General features: G+C 42.3%; 2 protein-coding genes across 5 annotated transcripts in view; one reads left to right on the forward strand and one right to left on the reverse strand.

Moving 5' to 3' along the window:
• LOC139992332 (uncharacterized) overlaps positions 1-27860 on the forward strand; it is a 261704-nt gene that overhangs the window by 69669 nt on the left and 164175 nt on the right. The gene's annotated exons all lie outside the window — the stretch shown is intronic.
• LOC139992329 (nephrin) overlaps positions 1-27860 on the reverse strand; it is a 138444-nt gene that overhangs the window by 8401 nt on the left and 102183 nt on the right. For all 4 annotated transcript variants that reach the window (XM_072013073.1, XM_072013074.1, XM_072013075.1 and 1 more), the window contains 2 exons: positions 21618-21759; positions 1935-2065 (listed from right to left, as the gene is read on the reverse strand). In XM_072013073.1, coding sequence (XP_071869174.1) covers positions 1935-2065; positions 21618-21759 — 273 coding nt within the window. The remainder of the gene's footprint in view (positions 1-1934; positions 2066-21617; positions 21760-27860) is intronic.

Consider the following 27860-nt stretch of genomic DNA (forward strand, 5'->3'; position numbering starts at 1 on the left):
GAGCGTAAATCGATTGCAGATCGCGAACGTTGTTCGCAGAAGCGTGGTGTATTTATGTAGGTGGCTGATTCATACTTTTACGTTGGAAACTCGAGGCGTCGTTAATTCCAACTAGGGCTTGCAACCGTGCTTGTATTTTCGACGTCAGATAAAAGCTTTTGTCGCGTCCATCGAATATTTTGATGAAAAGTCTGAAATTTTGGTAACACTTGCTGCAATGCTAGATACGTGTCGTTCATTCGATGGGAAATTTTCATCGCACGGACGTTTTTACGCGAACATTTTTACGGATTGGTAAACCGGTTCTGCCCGGTGATTCGTGGGCAATTTATTGGTTTGGTTTTCGGACTGTGCAAGGGTGGAGGGTTACCGAATGGACGGGAAGTGACAACGGCAGCTCGTAAATTTACAATAATTTCGACAGAGTGCACACGAATGCACATACGGAGCCCGAACGCTTCGAGACGTTTGAAATTATCATTGCCATTCGCGAGTATTCTTCTCCGACGAAAACTCTTTCCCGAGACTTTTAAACTCTGTTACTTATTCACCGAATTTTTCTCTTACTTTCTTCTTCGACCCAGCATTGAATCATATTCCTTGGAAAGACGTCCTATTATTAAAACTTTTTCCCTCTGTTATCCGACTTCACGAACTTTCGATTATCCGAGTTCATTCGATCGTAATTCTTGCTATTAGTGCTCGAGAATATTAAGGGAGAATCGCACGCGTAACGTTAAATTAGGAAATCGTATTACTTCGAGTATCGTCATGTTTCGAAATTACACGCGAGCAAAACGAATATTTGGTATATTTTAAAGAAATTTCTCTTTTCGTACTGATCACGGATTCTTTTAACTTACTTTTTCAAATAAAGAATTGTTCTTTAGACGAGCGGAACAGGATCGCGATATCGCACGCGCCAGAAAGTTTCTTTTCGTTTCTTTCCTTTTTCTTTTGCTTTAAGAGAAATGGCAGAAAAAACGACCCGAAAAATATCGTGCAGTCGACTTTGACAAGGATTAGCGTGACTGGTTGATCCGACACAGTTAGTTTTCCTATTTAGTTTAATTCCGCGTGGTTCTCGACGTTCGACGCAAACAGGCTCGCGTGAGATCACCGGAACTGGCGTCGCAAGCTCGAAATGCCGTCGTCGGAAGGGAGGGGTTTAGTACGATGCTTCCAGGATTCGCCGACCTCTTGGGAAAGCTCCGACCCGGCAGAGAAAATGATGGAAAGCATAATCCCCCTTAAGAGGCTTAACTCGACGATCCTCGAGTGACCGGAGATAACGCTCGAGCTTTCCAGGTGCGAGTCACGAGTTTTTCAGGATATTTTTCGCGAGTCAAGACGAAAAGGAACGGCCAGGCCGCATAAGCGCCGTCGCGTCGCTTTCTTGCGGCCATGTTTCCTCTCGACGCGTTACTTACACACGCTTTAACACGTAACGTTGCGTCGCGTCGCTACGAATTTACGTTTTACTCCGTATGCAAACTAGGACCAACAACGTATCCGACACGTCTATTCGAACTGTAGGTCGGGTCATTCTTTCGCCTTCTGTTATATCAGGATTCTCTCGATTTTACAGACTTTATTGCGCGACAAAATTATTGCGTTGTTTTACGTTCTTGCATACGTAGTGCCTTTTTACGACAGCACCATAGAAAGCAAATGCGAAGAGCAGTTTCTGTCGATCGATCTAATTTCACTTCCGTGTCGATTCATCGAGTAGCTTTTTTACAATATTTCTCAACTCTTTGTCTTTATTTTTGGCGTGGCAGCGCAGCCCGAAGTGTACGTTCTCGAGCGTGCAACCAAAGTCTTTGCGGACCGTCGTCAAGTTCACGAGTTTCTTAGCTTTTTCGGTTTCCTCTCTGGAGAATAACGCGGATGTAATAGCGCAAGAACGAGAAACAACGATTGTTTGGACGTACCTCGTGAAACCATGTCAATCTGTAAGCTCTAGGATTCGCCCTAACGTTGCACTCGAAGTAAACGTCGTCGCCTTCCTTGATGTTCTTTGGATTCAACGAGGAGCCCATCTTCAGAGCGACGACAGGGGCAACTAAAAAACAGGAACGTGAACGTTAGAGTGAAACGAAAATTGGAACGCTTATCTTTTTTCGAGATCATCGCAAAGAAGGAAGAGAGCGATTGATCGCAACCGCAACCATGGTAACTGAAAATCTACGTTTGTCGCGCATCTGTCGCTATGGTATTTATGAATCAAGAGTTCATCGAAGCCACGGTGCAATAATATTCGGGCATTAGCGGGGCTCGTTTAATGAAATTTGCATTTTCGTTCACGCGAAATACGTCCAAGTGAACATCGACTCGCGCCGGAGCGGAATCGAAACTCGAAACTACCGCGTAGTTAATAACGTCACACTCGAATTACGGGAAACGTTTTATCGCGCGTAGTTCCCAGCTCGATGAAAACCGTTATTGAACTTTGCGTGACTCACGATTCTCTGCATGCATCGATACCGTGCTTAATCGGTTCTACCATGTTGATGGGCGCATATCGAGGGTACGATGATAGTAACAAACGTAGCAGATATCAAAGAAGATCATTTTCATCTTCTTTCTTCGGCGATGATTTATCGAAAATTCATGTACGCGCATCTTGTGAATATTTTATTCTTTCTTTAAGAATACCAACGGTTCAACGAGAAAGTTTAATATCGATTGGAAGAAACCACGGGACTAGAAGCAACGAACCGACGACGTCTTATATCTTTCGCGTGATCAGTAATTCGGTCATGTAATAAATCGTAGATCGGCACGCTTGTAGGAAGCTGTTTCGCATGCATTTACCTTACGCATACACGCGGCGAGACACAATATGTACTTCAGTGTCGCAGCTCCAGCAGCACGATTTCAGATTCACAGAATACGTGCAGATGCATATAACTCTGACATCCTCTACGAACGACGTGTGCACAACCACGCATTTAAAGTTTACGCTAATCTTGGTTCCACGAATCTTGTTCCGTGTCTCTACAGTCCCGGAGAGAATCGGACGTGTACCCATTAAACAAATGCACCTATTTGGCTGCGGTTACTCCGAACGAGCTGTCACTCAACTATAGTTCGAATCATCTACCCCTCACAGGGGTAGAGTTAATAGTTCGAATTATTCTTATAATCGCGCACAATTTTTTTATCTGCTACGAACGTACGTACGTATATGTAGGTATGGTTGGATAACATAAAAAACACAGCCAGGTGTACGTAACGCTTTGCTTGTTACGCAAATCCAACCCGCGTGGTTCTACCGTGAACGAACTACGAGGCCAGTCTCGGGTTAATTTTCATTAAGCACACGTATCTTATGGAAATTCATTGAGCAGGGTTCGTTTACGTGAGCGCAAAAAAGTTAACTCTACGACAGTGACCGCCCTTTGATGACACACGCAATTAAAGAACAAACGAATGGAATCCGAAATTGTTATCTCCCTTCTCAATTACTTGCTTGGAGTGAACGAGCGTTGTCGAAAAGCTACCGAATGTCGTTGCGACTGTATATTTTCAAGTATAACGAAGTCTTGGGATTTTACAAAGAATCAAACAACGAAAGTTATATTTTTATTGCGATATCATTGATTTTATTCGAGACAGATGTAACGTGGTTATTCCGGGTGACACGATAAGCCGCGATTATGCGTATTTTTGCGGATAAAAATATTTCGTCATATTTTTGTCGGCAGACTATGAAAACTGACGGCGTAAAATTGGAATCCGTTATTCCCGCTTGTCATTCTCTTTTTGAAATTAATACTCGTATTTATTTGTTTGATCCTACGTAATGACAGGATCGATCTATTCTCGGAGGTTTAATTTTAATCCAAGCTACGATTGTAAAGGGATTATAACGCGCGATCGAAAGAATACAGAGATGTGGTTTTCGTACGAGTTGCTGCATGCGCGGCTTTAGATGCGTCCACAAACGACATCTTCTTTCGACGCCAAGAGTTTGCCACGTTTTACGCTTCTCTCGTTTTTATTGGCTAGATATTGAAGATGCGAGGCAGAGAGAAGGAGAGAAGAGAGAAGGAGAGAGAGAGGGAAAGTAAAGACAATGGTTTATTGCAAACGGCTGTCACAGAGGCAAGCTTGGCACTCGAAATGTAGTCATTATTCGTCTTAACACCCTGCAGAGTTTGCGAAGGTTTCTCTTGGCCGGATTCGATTCATCAAAGCCGGTGCCAGACGAAACGTTCTGATAAAGAGTATGTGCGAGAAACTGGAAGGAAATAGGATTTCGCAGCGAGAGAAATAAAGACGAAGAAGGAAAGAAAAGACATAAGAAACGCGGAGAGTAGTAAACGCGTTTTAAAGAAGTGAAATAGATCGCTCATATCGTAGACAAATCGATGTATCGGACGAAATGCAGACAAAGTTGTTGGTCGCCGCGTGTGTTTGATCCAAAGTTTCGATCGTGTCAATGATATATACCGTGGTTACATGCATGTATTCGTGGCTGACACAGTTTTGCTCTTTGAGCCTCCCGAATATAAACAATGGGCCGAATGTCATCGAGAGAAACTCGAAGAAGCGTCCTGGACGAATTCTCGGAGGTGGAAGTTTAGCAACAGTTGATGCGATGAGTTATTCTGTAAAGTTTCGTGGGTATTGTAATTGTTGCGATTGCGAATATTATACGTACATAGTCATTTACATTTCCTCTATTTCCTTTGCTAAATGTCGAGAGTCGTGAGAAACGTTTCGTACGTTACGCTCGCCTTACCTATAACGAAACGAGAGACGAGAAGAAGCAACCGCTCGAACGAAAGAAGAAAACAGAAATGCGAGATAGGACGCAGGCAGACAGGCACGGATTGGTCCCGAACAATCGGCCTGTACGAGAGGTCACTTCGCGATATGAATTCTGCAGCGTTCGCCGATGGATGGACTTGATACCGTCGACCGGAATTCTCTTGGTTGCTCGGTTGTCTCATCACGCGATGAATCTGATTGATATTGGCGCCTTGGTGTGCTTTGTGAAATTTTCGGAAAGTCTGCTCGATGGAACACGCGTTATCCGATCGGGAATGAATACGTGGCCCTGAAAGCTAGACCGAGACTACGTGTCCTGCAGATCCAACGGATCCTTCCCTGATCCTCGGAAAACGTGTGGAAACCAGCCGCCGACGAAATCGCTGATATTCCATCGATAACGACGAGTGTAATTTTGTATGGTATGGTTCTTTCGTTTTTGTTCGATGAAAAAAAAAGTTGTAATATCGCGTGGAAGCCTAGATGGTTACGGATCGATTAGAACGAGGTACGATATTGAATTTCTTTGCGTCGAAATGATCTTAAGAAAACGGAAAATGTTTCAATGGTTCGAATCGGATCGAATCGATTCGTAAAGAAAGAAGAATTCTGTCTTTCCTTAAGACTCTATCCCGCAGGGGAAGATTACGTGTCGGCCGAGTGTCGACGAGTGAAAGGATCGCAGGTCATCGGCAGAAAGTATCAAGTTGAATCGGGCTGTCAAACGGGAAGATTTCAACGGTGAATCTTCTTGAAATATGTATTTGTTCGCATCTGTTCAATTTGACTTTCTGCATTAATTAAACAACATTCGATTAAAATATTCACCTGGTGGAACAGTGAATAGAGAGTAACGTACACGAGCAAAATGCAACGCGTTAAAGAAGATACTCGCGTGCAATGTAAGCATGGGTTTTAAAGCCGTGCTTTAACGGCTCCAGTGCTTTTGGAACGCGTCATTACGGTACGGTACATAAAAACCAACGTAATCCATGTAGTTGTCTTGGTTAATTGGGTCGTCTCCTGACCGTCTCAGTCGTAAATTTCTAACTCGAGACTCGTGGAAAATTGCACCATAGTTTGTGCACCGATTTTAAAAAGATGTTGTTTCATCAAAGTATTAACGCAGAGTTCTGGATTATAAATGAAGTTGCGTATATGCACATAGACGCGAAGCATCGGTCATTACGCTCGTTACTTTTTCTATCCAAAATGATGTCCGGTTCCCTGTTGACGTTTCGTGGCTCGTTACGGCCGAGCCATCAGTCATCTCATCGGTCATGGCACGCACAGAACCTCCTATGAAACTTCTGAAACTTCGCAATACGTACGGAATTAGTCTAGGCACGTCTCTTAGTTACGCAAGCACCGTGCGACACCTGTCGAATTAGTAACGTTTTCAGAATTCTCGAATTAAATGGAATTCTTTAACGAAATTCGATTCGACTACACGTACCCGCGTGACGTAGAGATTGTCTCCACCTTGAACAGTCATTGGGAGAAATGAAAGTAGCGTGAATCGCGCTCTTTCATTTGAGAAGATTGTAAAATGAAAATATTGCTGTTCTCGGCAACGATACTATGAATTTTAATTAAATTTCGAATCTCGGTTGCACTAGGAACGCAGGCCGTTAATGTCCGCCGATATCGTGAAATTGACAGAGTCGGAATTTAGAGTTTGGTCGATCGGGGTGAACGGCGAAGCTTAACGATTCAGGGAACGCGAAATTTCCTCGGCGGTATTTTGCAGGTATCGAATCGTCAGATAGCGGGACGATCCGAAACGAAGCCATTTAGCTGTGCGAATAATGGGATTCGATAATGGCTTTTCAACGTACGGAGACAATGCCACGATTTATCGTTCCTAGTCGGCATTCTCGTCCTCGACGACGTCAACGTGGGGTTTCAACGTTTCTTCTTTTACGGTACAGTTACCGGCTGAAGTGATTACGTTTCAACCGTGAATTGAACACTTTTTAAATTTGCAATTGACACGTTCGAAAGTTCGAAACTTGTAAATTCAAGAATTCTGAATTTCAAAGATTCAAATATGGAGTTGTAGAGGAAAAGATTGTATTTATAGTTTGGTTCAGATTGTAACGAAGCTCATTAAAGTTCCCTGTTATAGAAGTAACGATAGAAGCAAGCTGGAACGAATGATCGGGTAACTTTCGAACAAGAGATAAAGAAACGAGTAAATTGTGTAAGCAAATACGTTAACGAACGACGATCAGGTAATATTTTTCCAAGTTATATTTCGAAGGCCGAAGATGTATTGGATTTGGATTATACATATAATATCCTGGAGAATATAGTTAATTTTCCTGTTTGCCTTTGGTGGATCGTTATGATTGGATATAAGAGTAAATTCCAGCCGGTGAATCGCAATGATCTTGTTAAATCCGTTTTCTTTTTGTTCATCGAAAGTTGAGCACTCCCTGTAAGTTCTTGTCCGGCAGGTTGGATTATCTGGACGAGTTACGTTGGTTTGGGTTACTGCTTTGGCCCTCGGTACTATCGGTCGTAAATCACTAGATTCGTAGGTATTCGTAAATTGGCCACTCGACCGCAATATCGATACTACGAAGTCGAAGCACGAGCAAGCTCGGACCGCAAAATTGCCAAACCCGGTAGCAGATTTCCAGCGAGCCGCGTTCGTGCAGATAACGATTCGACAGATATCGTTTACGAACTGTGCATTAATTAATTAATTAATCAGGATGGAAAAGCAGTACCGATGTAAACGTGTTTCTAAGATTCTCGGACAACTTACTTGCAACGTAGCTGTCGCGTTAAATTTTAATTTGTGTCTGCACCATTATCGATATTTCCGCACAACTTACGCGCTCGATTTATCGCGTTTCTTCTTAATCACTTGCTAAATAAAGCGGATTTTAGAAACGATTATTTACACGCGGGATTATTTAGTCAGCAGATAATGGGGAATTTACCAAGTTGTACGAGCATGAAGAAGGTAGAAAACTTGTAGTTTTTATAACATACGTTTTGCGGTAGCCTCTAACTCTTGCTCTCACTACTAGACAGCAGAGATTCTTCAGCTAAAATAAACTTGCCACTTTGGACGGTACTTACGAGCGATACGAGCAGAGACATCAAGAAGTCATCTTGAGATCGTAGTATCAAGCCTAAAAGCTACCTAGTCGTTCTTATTGCTTGTAAAACGCTACGTCGGATGCCTCGTGAAAGTCCCGTAAAGTTACTTCCCGACAAGAGAACTTCCGGTATTGTAACACCTGTCAAATTTCTCTCCTATTCAAGTGCGGCCAATCAGGCGTGTTTTTTACTTGTCGCGAGATACACTGACATTTGCAGTTTATTAAATTTCCGTGCTGTTATTTCGATCTCTCGACTGTTCTCGATGAGTTTTCATTCGTTCTTTGGTCTTTTCCTCGAAACCGCCCAATTGTTGGTAAAGCTGCTTTACGCATATACCTTCGGTCTTTTCCCATTTCGTTGGATGCAAAGAATCCGTGAACGGAATGAAGCGAAGAAACCAGCGTGAAGAGTACCTTGAAAACATGTTGAGTAAATAATTCGATCAACGTCAAAGCAGGGACGGTTGTTCCGCTTTGCGGCTGGCAACAGGATCGTCATTCGATGATGGAAGTGAATGGTGGAACGTGATAAAGCGTGTAGACAAAGAAAGGGTGAGGTGGATGACCGAGGATATGGGAAGCTCGTATCGATCGATTTTACGCATTTCCGTAAAAGCATTCGTAATGACGTTGCTGACTGTGTGTGAACAAAAGTGGCGTACAGTTATAGCGTCATGGTGCAACAACTATAAACAAAACCAAGAGACCACCAAGCCAAGTTCGTGGCAGGGATATTCAGAGCTAACGTTCCATTGTATTGTAGTCGTAATCGACAGAGTATCGGGATATTTACCATGGTGTACGTTGATGGCTTTACAGTTCTCAATCGGAAGATTTATTAGGACGAATGAATCAGAAGACAATGAAAAATTGTCAGAGGGAACTTCCATACAGTGAAGTTTTATTGTTTATTTATGAAAAATATTGGGCTGCGATGAAATCGTAAATCGAATTCTCGGATTTGTACTTTGAAAGACCAGTTCAAACGTACGAGGCACATCCACGTATAAGATGATTGAATTTGTCACATGCGATCTCCATAATAGCGCTCTATCGCAATTTTTTGTAACGTTTCCTTTACTTTCCATCGATCGTAAAATAGAGTTTTGTCTCTCTGTGGATATTCGTTGAACTGGCTGTATCGAATAATCCATCGTTCACCGAATTTATCGACCGATTTCGTCTGTCGGAATTGTCAGACTTTCCGGTAGTTCTTCGAGGTTTCATTCTCTCCATGTTTTTTTATTACCAATCCTCGCAAGTTCGGTGCAGAACGTCACGCTGAAAACGATCTCCGAAGTTGCCATACATTCACTTCTAACCGTTGAATAAGATCGTTATCCACTCGTAAACTTTCAACGACGAATTTCCAAGTATGTAAATCGGCTACACGACCAATAACGAATAGAACTTTAAAGATCTTGCTCGAGGTACACATATCGTAAGGGACAGAGAAAGAGGGACAGAGAGAGGGGGGACAGAAATAGAAAGGAAGAACCGGAGAGTAGTTGATTCGGGCGTTAGCAGAAGATCGAAATTCAGTCCACAAATAAACTATTCGTAAATATTCATAAGAGTTTTCCCGGAATTCGTTATAGTTTCTCGAGAGAGAATGCAGTCTCCCTCAAGTAATTAAGGCAATTAACATGCGAGCTGGGAAAGAAGCCACGGAGAAGCTGTGAGATATAGACACGGATATAGCATTTCGGTCTCCAGTGTCGCACTTAATAATATGCTCCTCAATCTTTTGCGAAATTTTTTGAAAATTGTATATACCATTGCGCGAATGCGATTTCACAGGGTATTCGCTTCGAGATTTTGAGAATCGAATTTTATCAAAAATGCAAGGAAGTACAGATACGTAATAAATGTGCTATGAAAATAAATGTCTGCAGGATGAAACTGCATGCAATTTAGATACACGTATAATAATTTATGAAATGCCTTTTTATATTTTTGTGTAATCTTAGAGATCTCGCATTTGAGTACATACAAAAGATATCGTAAAGTTTCCGTATCTTCCGATTTTTATTTAGAGTTTTGATATTTTTCAAGCAACAGCAAGATCGTCGTTGTTCATAATCCTATATTTTTGCCAATATATTTGGCATGTGATCTTTTTGCACGTTTTTCTGCTGTAACCGTTTATCTTTCCCTAAAGCGAGCTGATCTCGTTTGTCATTTTTTATCGCAAATTAAAAATGTAGCCGCTACGTACACGCGTCATCGCTTTTAACGATATCGGGGCTATTGATTTACGGGAGTACGAACTACGCGTAACAAGCATCTTCTACACCAAAACATTTACATTCTAGTAGTAGTCACGACAATCGAATATTACGCATTAGATCGCTAATAATCGTCGTTCCTGTGCGCAAGTCGCATCAAGTCATGCGCTGTACATTAATTATACTGACAATGCTTTTAACGAGCCGTATTTCCACGCGTTGTCATCACTAGAATGTCTTGTCCGTTCCAATTTCGTATCTCAAAGGGGAAATACACCTTCGTGGACAAGCACGTGTATCAGCCACGTTATGTTTGTTGCACAGATATACGTGCCAGAGATTGTTTATTCGTGGATAGTACAAAGCACGAGTTATACAATAGATAGTTTAACGCGTTTTAAAATAAAATTTCAAAATCAGTGGAATCAGCTCCAGAATCGATCTTCTTTTTTCCGATAATCCAAGATAGGACGGAGAAGTAGGGAGCAATATTCTATTTTCTCGGGTTGAAACAATTATTCTGTATCCATTTAAATCTCGTCGATGGATCCATCCTTCGCCGGGACGCGTCGATGGATCCATCCTTCGCCGGGACGCGTCGATTGAACGAGCTGTTGCAAATCTACTGTTTTCTCCTCCGTTCGTTGTAATTGTCGTATATCTAGATAACACATACGCCGAATACCTTCAAGTTTAATTCTATTTAACGCGTTGAAAGAAGAACAAGAAACAATGAGTTTTCTCTGTCCCGTTCGCACCTCTCGATCCTACAAGAATAAACAGGATGATAAGTAAAGAACTTTATACACGAAATCGCCGGAATTCTCGGAGGAAGATCTTAGTTTTCTAAGTGAAATACATAACAGTAGGTATATTTTAACTGCACGAAGCAGCTCGTTGCCGGCGTTGGATCCGAAACACAATAACTCCTGTCCAGATCGTTGGGTTAATCCCTTACAGAAAATGGAAGGAGTCTGGTGAAAGAGGGAGTACTTAGAAAAGAACGGCTACTCTAGAAGGGGTAAGTACCGATGGAAGGAGCAAGGAATGTCGAAGGAATTTGTCGTAGCTGACAACCACCGCCCAGCTTGGCTGTCGTAATATATTTCAAGAGACGCGCGTCAGCTATACCCCTGAAGCTCCTTGCGAGTTCGGAAACCCTCTATAGTCAGCGGCATGGCTGCTCCCTCCGACTAGCTCCGTTTCCTCATTCATCACTGCTACTTGCCTGCTCTGTGGACGTCCGCGTATGTACATCGATGCAAGGGACACGCGCGCATACTCGTATTCGCATGCATATGTATGGAAATGCTGAGATGCGCTCGAGTACACTCTGCAACATGCGTTGTTTACCTCCCGACGTTTAGTAACGCATATTGACCGCACATCCACGCGACAGACGGTTCCAAGATTACTCCGTGATTAGCAGATATCTCTTCAAGGTGAATGCATCGTCCTTCCGTGATCGAAAACAACGTAGCCCGAATATTTAATCGACGAAATCATTCGCCAACCAGTTAAAATATAAACAGCTCTTTGAAAGGATGCAGCATGGATTTACTAGGTCTGCGGCTTATAAGTTGAGTTTGAGTATGCTTGTTACTGACCACGATTACATCTAATTATGTCCTTGCTACTACGGATCTCCTGAATCAAGGAAAATCGTGGCGGATTTGCCGTTCCTATTTAAGATTATTTATAGCGTTATTCATTGCCCTCAACTGCTTGAATCGTTCAATCTTTATCCTTGTAATCCGAAGTCGTTTAGGTTGGTCCTACATCGCTATTTATCCTCGCTGGTTAATTCTGAATTTGCGAATCCCATATGTAATACTGCGAACTCGTATTGCACTTGTTAAGATTTGTTTGGTCTTGGCATCTGTAGTTTTAGCAATTCAGTTCAAAAGATTTGGTAAAGTATACTACGACTCGTTCATAGTATATGTGCTTGCTTTATATATATATATATATGTATAAAAAGACAGAGACATTGCAAATGCGACATGTTATGTTCAGGGAAACGGGAAATTGTACGTTTTAGCTTAAGAATCTAGACGCAAGGTTCTCGCTCGCATAATTTCGCCTTTAAAAGACACTTTAGCTTGAGTTTTTAGCGATAATCGTACTTAAAACGAAATCGCTCGGTGTGCCGCGTCGAGTTAAATATTTATCAGGAATACTTTAAATTACCTTTGGAATTCAACACACTGCCGCATCACGAGAGACACCGAAGATTATATTCTCTTTCGTTCCTTCGCTTCCACACGATGATTATCGCTTTGCCAGTTTCTTCACGTAAATCAACGAGTAATGTAATGTATAATATTTAGCAGTCGTAGCAGTCAACAGATTCCAGATTAAAGTATCGAATAGCGACCCCGATCGACACCATAATACACCAGAATCGCAGTAATTTTCTATCTCTTTCGACATTCGCCTTTTCGCGTTTCTGTCGATTCACTCGTCAAGCATCTCGTTTAGACATCACTCGCCTAATTTTATAACCGCGTTGTTGCTAACCGTCGCGCGCAATTTAGCAGTCGTGATAGCTGAAGTAGTGGCAGCTGGCATTTCGACACGCAAGTTACCAGAAGAGAACGATAAAGATCGGATAGAATCTCTGTCTTCTTAAGAGAAAATGCCACCTTCGTTTGGCGTACCACCGTCTCTCCTTGAGCTCTTACTTTCTATCTCGTTCGGTCTTTCGCGATTCCGAGCTGAAATTTATTAAATTAAAGGAATCTACAGGAGTTTCCCTTTTCCAATAGATGCCTTGTTTCACGATTCTCAAATTCATCGTCGAAATCGCTCGACGACTCGTGCATAAACACTTCTCGGGCTGGGCAAATGTCAAAGAAATTTTATCGCGCATTCTCGAGCGACGACAGATCTTTCGTCTCGTTTTTTTTCTTTCTCATTTCGGCGAAATGTTCGAACGAAGAAAGCCCAGCAGTTGAAAAAAACGTTGGATTTGTTGTCGATTCTCGGATTGGAATTGGAAGGGTGGACGTTTGTGTTGAATTCGGCGTAGCATACCGGTACGAGTCACGTTTGCTTACGACTTGCCCGATTGGACGCTCTCTATTCGAATCGTCGCGTTGCGTCGTTTCGTTCGGCTAAATGGCCAACCTCGGTATTTACGCGCACGATTCCGTCCGAATTTGCACATCCTTTACAATAAACTTTAGTCGTTCGTTCCGCGAGCCGTAATTCTGTTTGGCTGAATCGCGGAATTAGAGAATCCGATCGATCGTGAATCGTTGCTTAACGCTTTGTCCATTTCGAGATAATCGAACCGTAATTCGTTCGGATGATTATTAAAGCGGTCATTGAAAATACTTTTTCATACAGAAACTGACCGGTTAAAGCGGGGTCAGTGAATTCTCTTTCCTACGTACCAGTCGATTAAATGAGGTTTCGTTCGATCGCGTTTAATTCAATTTATTTGCGTCAATCTAGAGCAAATGATAGGTTAGCTGATAAGCACAATGCAAATGGCATTTCATTTGAGAACAAATTAATAATCGGTATCGTATCAATTTTCCTTATACGTTTTAGACTGAAGTTGAACCGAAACGCGTCATATGCTTAAAAGTATAAAGAACGTGTTAAATACTTAAATACTGTATCTATGTATTCTTTCGAAACTTTTCTCGCATAAACGGTGGTCGATCGTCGAAACGTTGGACAATCGAAAGACCCGACTATGACCTAATACTCGGACAACATGCTAATGAACGATAAAAGAAAAGATCACGTAATCGAAGTTTGATTTGGTTTCGCGTTTAACCACGAGCCTCGCTACATCGACATCTGGTCGATCGTGATGCAGCGAAAAGTGGTACGTCGAGCTTGCTTCTAAAATTCGTTGATCGAATGTTTCTCGTTTGAGGTTTTCATTTCGAATATATTATTGCTCGTCCTCTTGTCGTTTGTCCGTTTATTGATTTCTTGTCGGCCGGTATTTGTTCGACGTGGCGTTGACAAGAAGGAATGAAAAACCGCCCAGGGGAAAGAAAAATCGGAGCGAGATCGTGATAAACGTGATTGATGAGCGACCGTAGCGATCGGTTCGAATTTCGGGGCAATATTTTCGCGAGACCGCGGTCGCGTCATCGTAACCGTACCATCGGATTATCAAGCTAGTTTTCCTGAATTTGCATTCCTCGATTAGAGGAATATAACGATAGCTTGGGCGGACTACCATCCGGTCGTGTTCTTGCCACGGTAGTTTATCAGCTGAATTAGACATTGACAATCGCTGCTTCTCGTCAACCGGTCGCATCGGATTTTTCATTCGCATGGCCGAAATCTCGCGTGTTGTCGAGATTGCTTCTCGTGTTCTCTTGTGTTTGTTTTCGGCTTTCAAATTCATCGGTATCAACTATTCTCGTTTTAATGGAATGGCTTGTGACAGCGACAGTTCTTTTTCACGGATTTCAAGCTAGACGAGCATTAAATTTTTACGGTTTCGCGCGACACCCGAAATATATCCGACGGGCTTGGCCAGAAATTACTTTTCAAGCAGGACGACACTTTCGGATAGCCTTTGGCCGGTTGAAAATCGGCGGGGATTCGGGGATCCTGTACACGCGGCTGGAAATTGCTTCGGTCGAGAAACGTGAATATAACGCGCAGATAACGTTGACTTTTAAACCAGTTGCGAGATTATGTTTATCGTGGAATTAAAAATTCACTAGCTACGAGGTAGTTTTCATTTTAAGCGCTAGAGCTGCTAATGTTAGACGTTGTATTTGTCTCTTACGACAGCGTAAAAATCGTGCAAATTGAGGCGCCACGGTCGACTTATTTAAGCGAACGTTTGCATAGAACCTTTTTGCTGGACGAACGTTAATAGTAGCGAGGAACGAAATTAAGTATGCGACACACTGTATTTCGTAAAAAAATATGCTCTTTCTACATACACCCAAAACGCGGCAAACACGCGAGGTATCGCGATACATTTGTAGTCTCCATTCTCGAGATTCCACTGCCACAGATGGTATTCATTGTTGGGAAATTTCTATCGGAGGCCGAGTCGATAGAAAAATATGCAAAGCAGATATTTGGATATCAGCCGATGCTTCCCACAACTAAAAAGAATCGAAAGATCGGATTGCGACTGGACGTGATTCCATCTCGAACCTTTTGCTTATTCGTCGATCACTTTATCAACTACTCCGTGTTCAGATCGTGTACGAATTTTTTCTGTTTAATATTCGAAATGGTTGCCGACCGGGAATAATGTATCGCAAAGAGTAAGAGACGTCTTTTGACGAAACACGTTATATCCATTGCGCTAATTGCTGCATTTTTGCATAAATTGTACTTTTTCGTCGTTTGGTAGATATTTAATTTTCTACGACAAACGATAGATACCAGTGAACGAACCTCTATTACGCAACCCCCATTTCATTATCCTTTACGAATATCGCTGTTCGACCGAAATATTTTTTAGTAATGTATTTTATGTACATTACTATTTCTGTAAAATCTGTATCGGTAGATTTATCGTGGGGAACATTCGCAAGTTGCTAAACCTGAATAACGAAAGGTGATAACGATCTCGAGAAATGGACGAAAAACGGGATGCAAGAAAAAAAAAAAGGTCCAAAGCATCGAACACGATTTGGTACGCAGGAATCAGATAATTATAAAATGGAATTAAAAATTCTTGGTGAAGCGAGAGGCGCTAAAAAAATACAATCGATAAATATATTTTACCATCTTCGTTTCAACGTACTTTCCGTTTCGTTTGTTTCATAATTTTATCGATGTGTGTATTTCGCTCGCTGGTTCTTCAGTCGATCGTTAGAAAAGAGAAAATCTTCTGTAACGCGAGTGAAATACAACGTAGAGATAAAGATAAAGAATGCCGGATTGGAAAATTCATTCCTCATTTCCTGAGTTTTTATGTGTGATCAATAATAGAGGTCGTCTATAAAGATTAATATTTAAAGTAGAATTAAACTCACGCTAGTTATCGCTTGTAAATCGTCTTCGCATGATGAACGGTATATTTAAGCCGAGCTTAATTCGAAACAATGATGATACATTGGCTGCCGTGTCGAATAATTATTAACGATGACGATGATAACAAGGGGAACGTTGTGCTCCGTAAATTTCGTTATGCAATGTAGATAGTTTTCTGCTTTTTTGTCTCGAAACATTCGTAATTACGAACGTTTGGCTGTACGAGCGTTCTTTGATGGACACGTTAATAATTAACATCTTCTGATGTTTCAGATTTTACATCGAAATGTAAAGCCTCGGTTAATCGACTAGTAGCTTTTGTGCAAACGCGTTGCGTGTAAAAAATGGGAGAAAGAAAGAAAGAAAAAGAGAGAGGATGCATCAAATGATTAAAGGACCTCCAAACGCAGGAAATGAACCGGTTCGACGGGGCGACGAAAACTGGTCGAGAAAATCTTGTTTCTCATTTCCGCTGTATCCGTGAGATGTGCACGATATCGCGAAAGATGATAAACTCGGTTGGATCAGTCAGATCATGGAACGACTTTCCCGAAAGGTAGCTAGATGTTTCATTCTCACAAGACAAGAACGTCGTGTTGTGATAATCGGATAGAAAGTGGCTGGCGATTTTATAATTTCCATACTAAGATGACATTGAAGAAATATCGTAATACATTTTCAACGCAATGATCTTTCATCTTTGCCCGAAGCTTTTTGATAAATTTGTTAGATACGCGGCTGGAACACGAGCTTGACGATAATCTCTTAAGTTTTTCCATAAACTACCGCCGAAGAAGAAAGTACATATTCGATTCGCTTTGATGAAACTCTCTTCGACGACATACACATACATATTCGGTGGCTGTTTTGCCATGTCCCCATAACTGTTTGTCGTTTGACGTATACCAATGTCCAGTTAGCAAATTCCTTCGACAGGACGGTTTATTATTGCGTCGTCAACAAGGGGAAACTCTAACGAACAGGATAACGGCGACTGGAATAAACGCTAACACAGACGCGTATTTCATTCTTGATTCTCGCGATATATATACATAGTCGCGTACGCGAGTTATGGAAGGAACACTCACAGAACCACTCTCTCTCTCTCTCTCTTTCTCTCTCTTTGTTTGAACAACACGCAACTCTGGTATTGGCGGCAAACCGAAAGTTGTCGACCGTCAAAGTCTGCGTAGCCAATCAAAGTTGTAGGACGTCGCGTCGTTAAGCACACTCCGACGAACTTATCGCGTTATATAACGGAATAACAAACTATGTGCTTTCTCTGCCGTAGATACATATCGAGCTTTCAACGAAATGTTGCCTTCTATAGGCAGACGTTTGATTTCGTCATCGTATGCTATCGTATTTCGGTCAGAGGGGAAGTTCTATCGAGAAACTCGTTTCCTTTTTCCCGAAATATTTAAGTTTGCTTCGGGCAGACTAATTTTACCTTCGACCCTCTCTTTTGCCAAAGTTCACCGATATAATAAAGTTAACGAAAGCGAAGTGGCAGACGCAACATAGCGAACAATGTTCTGTTACGATAATAGATTGAGTGTACATTTAGTGCAAAGCGATAAGGTTGCCGACTAGCGATGGCCTGCTGCGCCTAGGCACTTTAAACTTTATAATATTAATTTCGAATCGGTACTCGTTCGCGTAGCAACGTACCTCTATTTTTGCGAAGCTCCACTGTGACTACAATGCACGTTCTTCGAGCACGAGTGAATAGAATATATGCGAAAGACAAGTTTCTCTGTTTGATGTATTTTAACAATATCGTACATAGAGGGGAAAACAGCGAGTAGGACGTAATAAACAAAGACAAGGAATGTCCTTTCGGAGTACGCATTCAAACGTCCGTTTCTTGTTTCGGTTTGTCACGCAGTTATGCCGTAGATATTAATTAGATGCAACATGGCTTATATCTCGTCTCTGTGCTACGTTGGTTCTGTCACTCTAGACGGGTCGCGTTGTTGACCCGAGTTCACAATTTCCGAGAGACGCGTTTCAAAACTTTGTCTATTTTGCGCCAGTAGGAGCGACATAATTGGTGAGTAGCGTTGCATCTACAGCGTGTTTACTACGGAAACGAAAATTATTATTAGTTTGCGAGGTTCCATACGACGTTGTTTAGTCGAACTCGTTACTGGTTCGAGTCGTTTTCTAAACCGTTAACTTGCCAATTATAACTATTTATAACGAGTTTTATTGTTTTTACAACGACCAATGCGGCTAGCGGGTGTTTAACGAAACATTTGCAAAAAGAAGAAAAATAGCGTACGACAGAGACAGGAGAGAAATGGCGAAACGCAAGAGACGGCCGTATAGGATAGAACGATATGCAGAGATAGTCGAGTATCTACGTAAGCGTGTAACCGTGAGATTGTAATTAGTTTTGGCAAGTAAAATCAATGGCGAACGTTTATCGCGCGCAATAATTTCTGGTACAATGGACTAACAGAGGCCGCTGCTATCGCCTCGTAATTGACCAGCGGGAAGTCATTTTCCTTTCTTGCCTATTTTTTCGTCTGATCGCGACGAGATCCTGTTGCGATAGAGTCTCTTTTTACAGATGGAAAGGATCGATCGAGGGAACGTTGTATCGTGCACGGTTCGACTGCCGTGAAATTGCGTAAACTTATACAAACGGAATAATCGGTTTGGAAGCTAAAAACAACAAAAACTAAAAGCAACTGGAATTAAAAACAATTCCTACGCCGTCAGAACGAATCGGATAAATTAATCGGACAATGTTGGCCAAACAATTTTCTACTCCATATTCCTGAAATTTCCCTGGAAGTTGCGAATTTCCGAAGACCCTGGTGATCTACGAACGACAGAGAAGCAGCGGACTGACCGCGTTGCCGAAACGCGTATCAATAGACAAACAGTGGATATTGACGTAGATATCCGTTTTATGCGCAAGCCTTTACATTTCTCGTCGCGTATACGCATATGCGTTTTGTATATATGTACTTTGCATAGTAGCGTGCACAAGGTTTACCGTGGTACGGAGGCGTGATCGCGTTGGAGATTCGATTGCTCGCGTGCATGAGAGTGCGCGTGTACCCGCGCTTCCGTACGGACACAAATATGCGATACAGCATCGTCCGGTAATGGAAGGCAGGAAATAGCTTTCCGGCAAATGAACACGCGCTATGCCTCGCATTCCACTCGGGACGACGGTTTTCGCGTGACCGAACAGATCGTTAACCACGTGACACAAACGATGCCATTGACCCATTCTCCTTTACCTCCTCCCGCCAATTACGATTTTCTCTTAACGTTCTCCGGATTTATACCAGTTTATGGACAGAGTTGATTCTTCGGTCGCGAATTTTCCAACTAATTCACCGTGACTTTGTATCTCTTCTTTTCGACTATTATCGAAAACGGGGTGGATTTCTGCATCATTGTACGCCGATCTGACTGATCGAAACGGCACAAGTTGGTTCAATCGCAGCCTAAATCGATCGATGTCTTTTTTCGCATCGCTCGCACGCTTTTCGGAAATAACCTGTAACGAGATTTTCCAATCGTTACGATGTCACCAGCGAAATCCACCGGTAGGGTGGAGATGCGAGCTATGTCTGATGAAGCACGTATCGTTACCACTGACAGCTCGAGGTTGACGTTGATAGATACGTCTCTGTATCGTTAGCTACGGTAAACTGTACAGTTATGGGCCACTTTATAACAATAATGGCCAACCATTTTCTCGACGAAATGCTCGATTTTACAAGGAACATCTTCCGCTCCTGTTCCTGCGCGCGGATTATGCAAAAATATGGAAACGATTTACGCGACGATTCTTTTTGTTTCGGCACGGTGGCTTGCCACGCCGCTAACGATATTTACATATGCATGCGCGAATTCTTATTCGTATTTACCAAGGCCAGTAGCCTTCGTTTATTTCCCGCGAACGTGAAATTTTATTGAGGTGTTTACGCGGTTTGAAAGAACTAACCAACATCAATAGGATCGTCGACTATGCTCTCGTAAATAAGTCGAAAGCTGTTTACAGAGTTACGCCGATTATTACCGGTAGACGCTGACGTGGTTGAACCGTAACGAATATAGCGACCAGCTGTTTGGAATTTTCCTAGAATTGTTATCAACATTCCGGACGTTTTCTGCCATTAACTTTTTCGATATAACGCGCGCACGTCTTTGCTAAATGGAAAGCATTCGAACCTTAATCTACCGTTAGTTTGTAACGTTATTACAGGATTATTCCGATCGTGACCATCATTCCATATTCTCCGAATTGATTCTTCGCCGTGAGGAATTCCACTGGGAAGTCGCTATTGGAATTGGCGTATCGATTCCACCGAGGCTCGACCAAAGGTTTATTAGCAGAGTTGAACGTAAGAATTTAACGTAATTTCGCGTTCTTTGATGGCGAAATAATTCCGTTGTACCATCGTGGAATATATTTTTTATCCGACAATCGAGAAATTATCGTGTTTCGTTCGATCGTTTGTTCGTCGGTGTTGTCGCTGATAAGTAAGCAATACATTTGAAAGTCGGGCGATGTAAAATGGAAATGAAGACGAAACCATGGCGACGTGAAGTGTGTTCGTAACGAAATTATCGTATAGGTCGCGCAAAGATATCGCGCAACCACCCGCCATATGATTCGTCCTATTAATGCCAAATTCCCACATATATGTATGTATATCCTGGAAACAAGGATAATAGCGGATGCATCGAGTGGCCGATCAGACACGCAGTCGTAAATAAACGGATAACGATAGCTCGTATCTGGCTTACGTTATGCAGGTAAACGTTGGCAGGACAGATTGGTTGGCATGTAATTTCGTAGTAAGGCTCTCTCTCTATACCAATGCCGTTCTCGCGACTGCGTGTATGCCAGTACGTCAGGGAAATCTATCGGAATCGAATTAACTGAGAATCATACTATTAGAAGATCCTTGCTACGAATCCAATTATTCCATTAGGAGACAAATCAAGGAGAACCGATATTGCGCCTTTGTTAGCTCGCAACGGAATATACTCGCGTGTAGCGAAAATGGATTAACGCATTTTTCGGTTTATTCGTTTGCAAACTTTCCTCGAGATAAATTTGTCCAATTTATACGCTGTATAACGTAAACATATCGCGACAAATGTTTCTCTTGTTTTGTTGTAATTAATATCTTAGCAAAAGTACTTGAGGAGAAACAATAATTGGGGGTGGCACGTACGTTATCGCGAGGAACGATTGTTAGACCTATCTTACGGACCCCTATAAGCCGGAGACATTTAACTTTCTCGGTTCTAGCCAGACCTCTCACCGTACGGGTATCAATTTCTTCTAAATTCCGATCGTATACCATGAGCCCTCTTTTGTCCTGGTTAAAAATTCGAATACCGAGCTTTTCAAATTTATTGAAATAATTGAATCGTAAACGATCAAAGGTATGCTTTGTTATTTGTTATTTGTGTGCCTGGAATCTTTACGTTTCGTAATCTCAACGGTAACGGAAAATACCAAGAGAATCGCCGATCTACTTACAGTGTACTTTTAGCTTCCACCGTTCTTCGATGCCGGCGTCTTGTAACTTTGGATTCGTTGCCCTGCACACGAGAAATTTTCCTTCGTCTTCGATCGACGGTGTCCATTGTAACACGCTGACGCTTGTTCCATCTTCCTGAAACTGATCGGAATTCCGATATAGACGTATTTTATAGATAACTAGTCGAACGAACGATCAACTTCCTGCAACGTACGCAACGTAACGCAGAAGTCGGGAACGCGAATAAAACTTTTCTATGCGAACGTCGCGATAGAATTTGCCAAGTCAAGTCTCGAATCACCGCGATATTGGCTAAACTCTGAGAAATCCGTCCTAATAATTACAATGCGATTCCTGACGATGGAAATTTTAGAATTGCGCTGAATTCCAGAATTAAATCTCCATGACAATCGTATTCGTTCGACGGAATATTGTCTTTTTTCTTTTTGTCCTTTTTCTCCCTTTTGTAGGATGTCCTTGCTCCATCTTGCATCATTTCCTTTCTAGTGTCAGTAGCCACATCGATTCCTATGGTTTTGTTTGTAGCTCGAAAATCGAGAGAGAAAAGAACGGAAGAACCGTGACGCTACGTGAGACGAGCGGCATCGAAAAACTCGAAAATCTGGAAAATCTCAAATTCAAATGTTGCGTCGGTGGCAAGACGAGAGGTGTATCGACCAAAACGAACAGGGACCACGTCGAACAAAAACAAGGAACGCGAATTCGCGATTGTAAAAAAAAAAAAAAAATTCGATATATTTTTTAACAAAAGCTAAAATGTTTACCCGTCGGATTTATAGCGGGTAATATCGGCGAGATTTTGGAATGGCCATTCGCTTGTAAGTTTCTAGGGTAGAACTGCTAGCGTATGCGTTCTTTACACTTTTATCTGCCTAGTTAATGAGTAATCCACCTAGTTGCAATATATTTTTTAACTCTTTTCTTTTTTCCTTCTCCTTGCTTCGAAAAGTCGATAGATTCGTGATAACGAAAACGGCACTCGGACAACTCGGAGGAGAAGAAAAATAGATAGAGAAGGAAGAGTAAAGGGTAGTTCCGCTATAATTTTCGTTGACAATTTCCGCAGGCGATGAGGGAGTAGAAACACGGGAGAAATTTTCACGAACTGGTATACACTCGCACGATAAAACTCTATGCTTAATAACTAGTCCTGGATAAAATCCAGGAAACTAATAATACGCGACAAATTTAAGCTTAAAGCGTAGATCCACGGGGAAAAGCCAGTTGTGTCGTTGTATTACTCGAAAATCGGTCCTCGGAGATGCATCTAGTCGCGTTCCCTGCCTTCCGGGGATTTGTGAATGTGCAGCTGCTATAGCGGGAAAGAGAGAAAAAATGTGCGATTCGTTATCGGATCGTTCAATCCGTCTACGATCTACGTCTTTTCTTTGTGTGCCATGAAAATTAGTCTGGTAATGGTACTGGATTGACGGGTTTCCGAAAAAAGGTGATAAAATATCGTGGCAAGTATAAAACGGTCACGGTCGACTCGAGTTGGATCGTACGACCTAGTAACGCTTCTTCTATGCACCCTTGCATTCGTTTCGCCGTAAAAACGACGCGACGCCAGGTAGATTGCTGTTTTTCCTTCTCCTTTTCCGAGCACAGCTTCCTTGCTCCTTTGTGGCTTCATTTTCCCCGACCGTTCCCGTTTTTTCGCCATATAGTCGTGCTTTAACGGAGTATATCTGTTCTTTCAACATTTAATTCAACTACAGCGGCATGAAAATTTCAGTAATTTTCCAGCGCGATATTCTCCCGTACATTGTCTTGCTTTTCTACCGTTCGACGTTTGCCCGATCGAAATATTTGAAAAGTCAACAACGTATCTTGGAAAGGGATGCTGAAATCTCGTTAGGAGTTGGCGTTGAATCGGGAGTATTAATTAGGTTTGCGTGGCTTTCCAATGACAAATGGTAACGAGAGTTACAAGGTGACGATTCGTGAATTGCATCGCGTACTGGCGTAAAGTTAAGCGAGGCGCGGCGAGGAGAGGAGAGGAAAGGAGAGTAGAGGAGAGGAGAGGTAACGTGACGCGACACCGGCTATTATCGTCGCAGCTTAGCTATTATTCTTGTTGTCACCATTTCGAACGGAACGTACGACGTGTAACGATCTTCCTCGTTTCGACTAATGGATTCTACGAATCAGGTGGTGTCACTCCGGTCACCGCGCACTTGGTTGCTAACGTTCTCGGCAAGTTCGCTCTCTCGACAGGTACAAAGTGGTGCGGCAATTAAACGCGATACGTATCTGCTTTCGTCGAGATTTCCTTCGCTATCTTCTGGATAGTTGGGCGTTCGACGTACAACTCGACGTAAATCGGTTCCGATTCGAATAGTCGTGGCGTAGCTCGAGTAAGCAAAAGCGCCAAAGCTCTTTGAGAAGAGAACTAGACGGTCGGGAAACGTCATCGTCATTCATAATCGCTGGAAATTCTGCTCGTTAACGCTTTGATCCGCTGCTATGTTTTCGAAGCACTCTTTCTGTTCGCGTTACGAGCTTTCGAGTCGCGGACGTTTCAATGGCGGAAATACACCAGCCTACACAAAGATATCGTTCCGTTTTCGTCGACGCAGCACTACGACCAACGGTTTCGCTTCAGCCTGCCAAAACGCCCTCGTAAGTCGTCGACAGTTATCCCCCGTCGTTTGGAGGATCGTTAAACCTTGCGTCTACATTCTCCTACTACTCTCTTAATGATTTTGCTATGGATCTTTGAACCGAATCGGAGTCCTTGATACGTGTTATTAATTATCTTTGGCGACACGCCCTAATAACGGGTCACGTACGACTATCGAATTGTTCATGGCTTCGACACGTTCGTTTCCAGGTTACATTTGTTCGAACATCATTATACGTGTGGATTCAGTGACGGTCACTGATGGCTTCGCTATCAATCCAAATGTTCCTAGATGGATCGATAGCAATTACATGGATGCACCCGGTAAATTATTATCAAACCGTCTGTCATATCCATGAAACTATTAATCTAGGCGTACTGATAACATTGACGTGACGATAAATCATCGGAGACTTGTATTTTCTATGAATATGGCCGTTCTGACGTTCGATATTAATTTCTGTGTTCAGTGTCGAACAAAATGCGAAACGATACGTGAATCACAATCTTGTTCCCTTGTCTCCTGTTTTTTTTCCAATTTTTCTTTTTCTTGTTTGATTTTTAAAATTCCCTTTACGACTTTGTTTCCGCGACGGTGTTAAACGTTTCCACTTCGAACGTTATCCTTTTTACAAATGTCCTTATCTTCTTGACGAAGAGGCAAGTCAAACTTTACATATCCTGTGCGCAAGCTGACCCGTCAACGTTTTTCGTCGATCGATTCGTACACAGTTCACGGTTATGTCGTTGCTGCTTTTGTCGCTACGAGTTACGGATGCGAACAAGCAACTGCTGAAAAAGGTATTTGTTCATCGGGATAGAGCGCTCGTTCTCCTCGACGCCTGAACAAATTAGGCGAACAAGATCCAGAAGAAAAATGACGTTTTCGGACATTGATGAAAAACCTATCAAACGAAAAAATCAAAATTTTTGCCGTTCCATCGACTTTTATTACACGACAGCCGCGTTAGCTAACGATTTTTCAGAAGCCTAGCGAAACCACGTTATAACTGTCTTCGAGACACAGCTGCGCGGTATAGTTTTGTTGCAAAGTTTCCCAAAGATGGTCGAACAAAAGTGATCGGACGTGGTTCCCAAGCAGCGCGATGCTAGTTTTAATTCCTTTTCCAGAGAATCTCTTTCACACACGGATAATTTTTCCTTAGACGAATCTTTAGATTTCTCTTTGTTTCGTTCCATAATATTTCGACAAGCACGGGTTCGCTTATACGGAGGTCATCTTTTGCGCGATCTTCCAAAGAAGAATAAGTCGATGGAACTTTTAATATCGCGATACTCAAGAACAATTGGCACGATTTTCTACCATTATCGTAATTCGTTCACACCACGGACCACTATGCCGAGTGAAAAACGCAAAAGTTCGTTTTCATCGATCATCTCGATACAGACACAGCGAAACGATTAAAAATATAACGCGCTCCATGTGATATCTGATTGGAATTTAGATAAATCGCAGCGACGCGAAGCACGGTCAATCACGGGAAAAGCATCGTAGCGTTATCGAGCGTACAAAATTATTAACAATACTGTAGTTACATAAAATGAATTAATTGCAGTAATCTCTGCAACTCGTGTGTTCTCTACCAGCCAGCCGATCATATTGATTACGGTTGTGCGCATAGTTATATTATGCGTTTAAAGAACAAGCAAATATCTAAAATATTCTAGGCGGTATTGCTTAAAGAAAATATTTGATTTTTAACTGCCGTACCGCGATAAACATTTACTTTTTCCGTGATAAACAACAAACGAGTTTTCGTATATTGTTACGCGCTTTGTCGTTTTCACGTATGCCCATGGACCATGGGTTATGGTTGAGCGAAAGATCTCGTTCAATAAAAACAAGCACCGAGCTGACCGAAGCATTTATTTCGAAGCGAGTATAACCACGTTAATTAGAATAATACGTATCTTAATTTATTTTATACTATAATTTACGGGATCATCTCGCGTTTATGGCACGCGAAAAATAAATCGCAGCTAGCTTTTGCTTTTTTTTACGTTTTTCCTCTTTTACTGGCGATAACGTAAACTATCTTTATGCGGAGCTTTATCGGCTGTACAAGCTCTTTGCATTTTCGCTGTAATTTTTGTATTTTCAATCGCATGGCTGCGCGTCGAAGACAAAGGCGACTGTTTCGAAGCGATCGAATTGCGAAAAGTTGAAATCATGATAATTTATTGGAAACGAAGAGATTAATTCGTAGAAAAATATAGAACGTACAGAGAGTGGGCGGCCGTGTCGTTGGCATGCCACACGGGCTACCATTTCACCGTAGCTGCCGCATTGTGACTCCCGTATTTTGACTCCCGTATTTTGTTCTCCTTTTCCTCTTCCCATTCCTCTTTGTGTCGGTGTTTTCCTATTCGGCGAATAGCACGCGTACGCGAGCTTCTGCCTTTTCAGAGCGACGGCCAACGAATCAATGATCCATCCTAAAACCAAGAACCGAAGAAACATTCGTTTCCCTTAAACATCAATTACGTCCCGTCCAACTGTTTGCCACTTTCCGGGAACAAGTACGCCTCTGACTAGGATTACGCGAGCTCGCAGAGTTTAGTTTCCCTTCCTCGACGGCGCGGGGTTCGCAACTTGTCGATTGGATCTAACTTGCGATCGGAAAAGTTGCACGGAAAAATGCCGCCGTTCTTGGAGTAACTTAGCGGATATTTTCTTAATGAAAATCGATCGTGTTCAGGCGTATCCATGGCCCATCTTCGATGATACCTAACTATCGTCACGAATCTCCGGTGTAATCTACGGTGAAATTACTGGGATCGATTATCTCGTTGAAAACCAGCGTCGCGCGTTCTGTTCGTTATTCGCTAACCCAAGAATTTTCCAACGTTTCGCAACGATGTTTCGTGGCTAATTTCACGCGAAATTTTGCCCAAGCGATGTTTCATCGCGGAACAAGGTATAATTGATTTTTGGTAACTAAAGTTTGGCCGTCGTTTTGTCGCTCCATTTTATAGTCGTATAGGCTATAGTTTCAAGTTATTAAATTATCGAGCGAGCCAGCGCCAGATACAGAATTGTTTGACGTTTCAATCTCTTCGATTAACTGTGCTGTCTGCGGGACCAAGTAATATCGTTAGATACACTTTTTATCGGAAATCCACTTAGTCAACCCATCATGTGACCTGGGGATTAATTCTATCGAGACAACAGCCAACGAGTCGTCTAATCTCAGCGGAAGTGCCGTCCATGAGTCGAGTAAGCTTTCCAAAGCATTTCTCGTTACGCGTTTGATCCTTCAGGCTCAACTTCCGCAACGATCTACTCTTGCTTGAACTTTTCTAACCTTCTGCTTCTTTGTTCCTCTATTTAGACGAGAACAACCAGAAACACAAGTTTCACCAAACCCACACCCCTCGAGATCGAAATCTGCCTTCTTCCTCCATCTTGTCATCTTGTTGTCATCGTGGGTCACACGAACAATAAGTGGAGGATGATTATTCTAGCGGAAGATAGGTAGAAAAACGCGTTTGTTTGATAATGGTCGTTAAACGACTATCGGGTTGGCGTCGTTTCAACTGTTGCTCGATGACGTTCAATGTATCTACCGATATGGTC

This window comes from Bombus fervidus, chromosome 11 (assembly GCF_041682495.2).
Source record: "Bombus fervidus isolate BK054 chromosome 11, iyBomFerv1, whole genome shotgun sequence".
Taxonomy (NCBI): domain Eukaryota; kingdom Metazoa; phylum Arthropoda; class Insecta; order Hymenoptera; family Apidae; genus Bombus; species Bombus fervidus.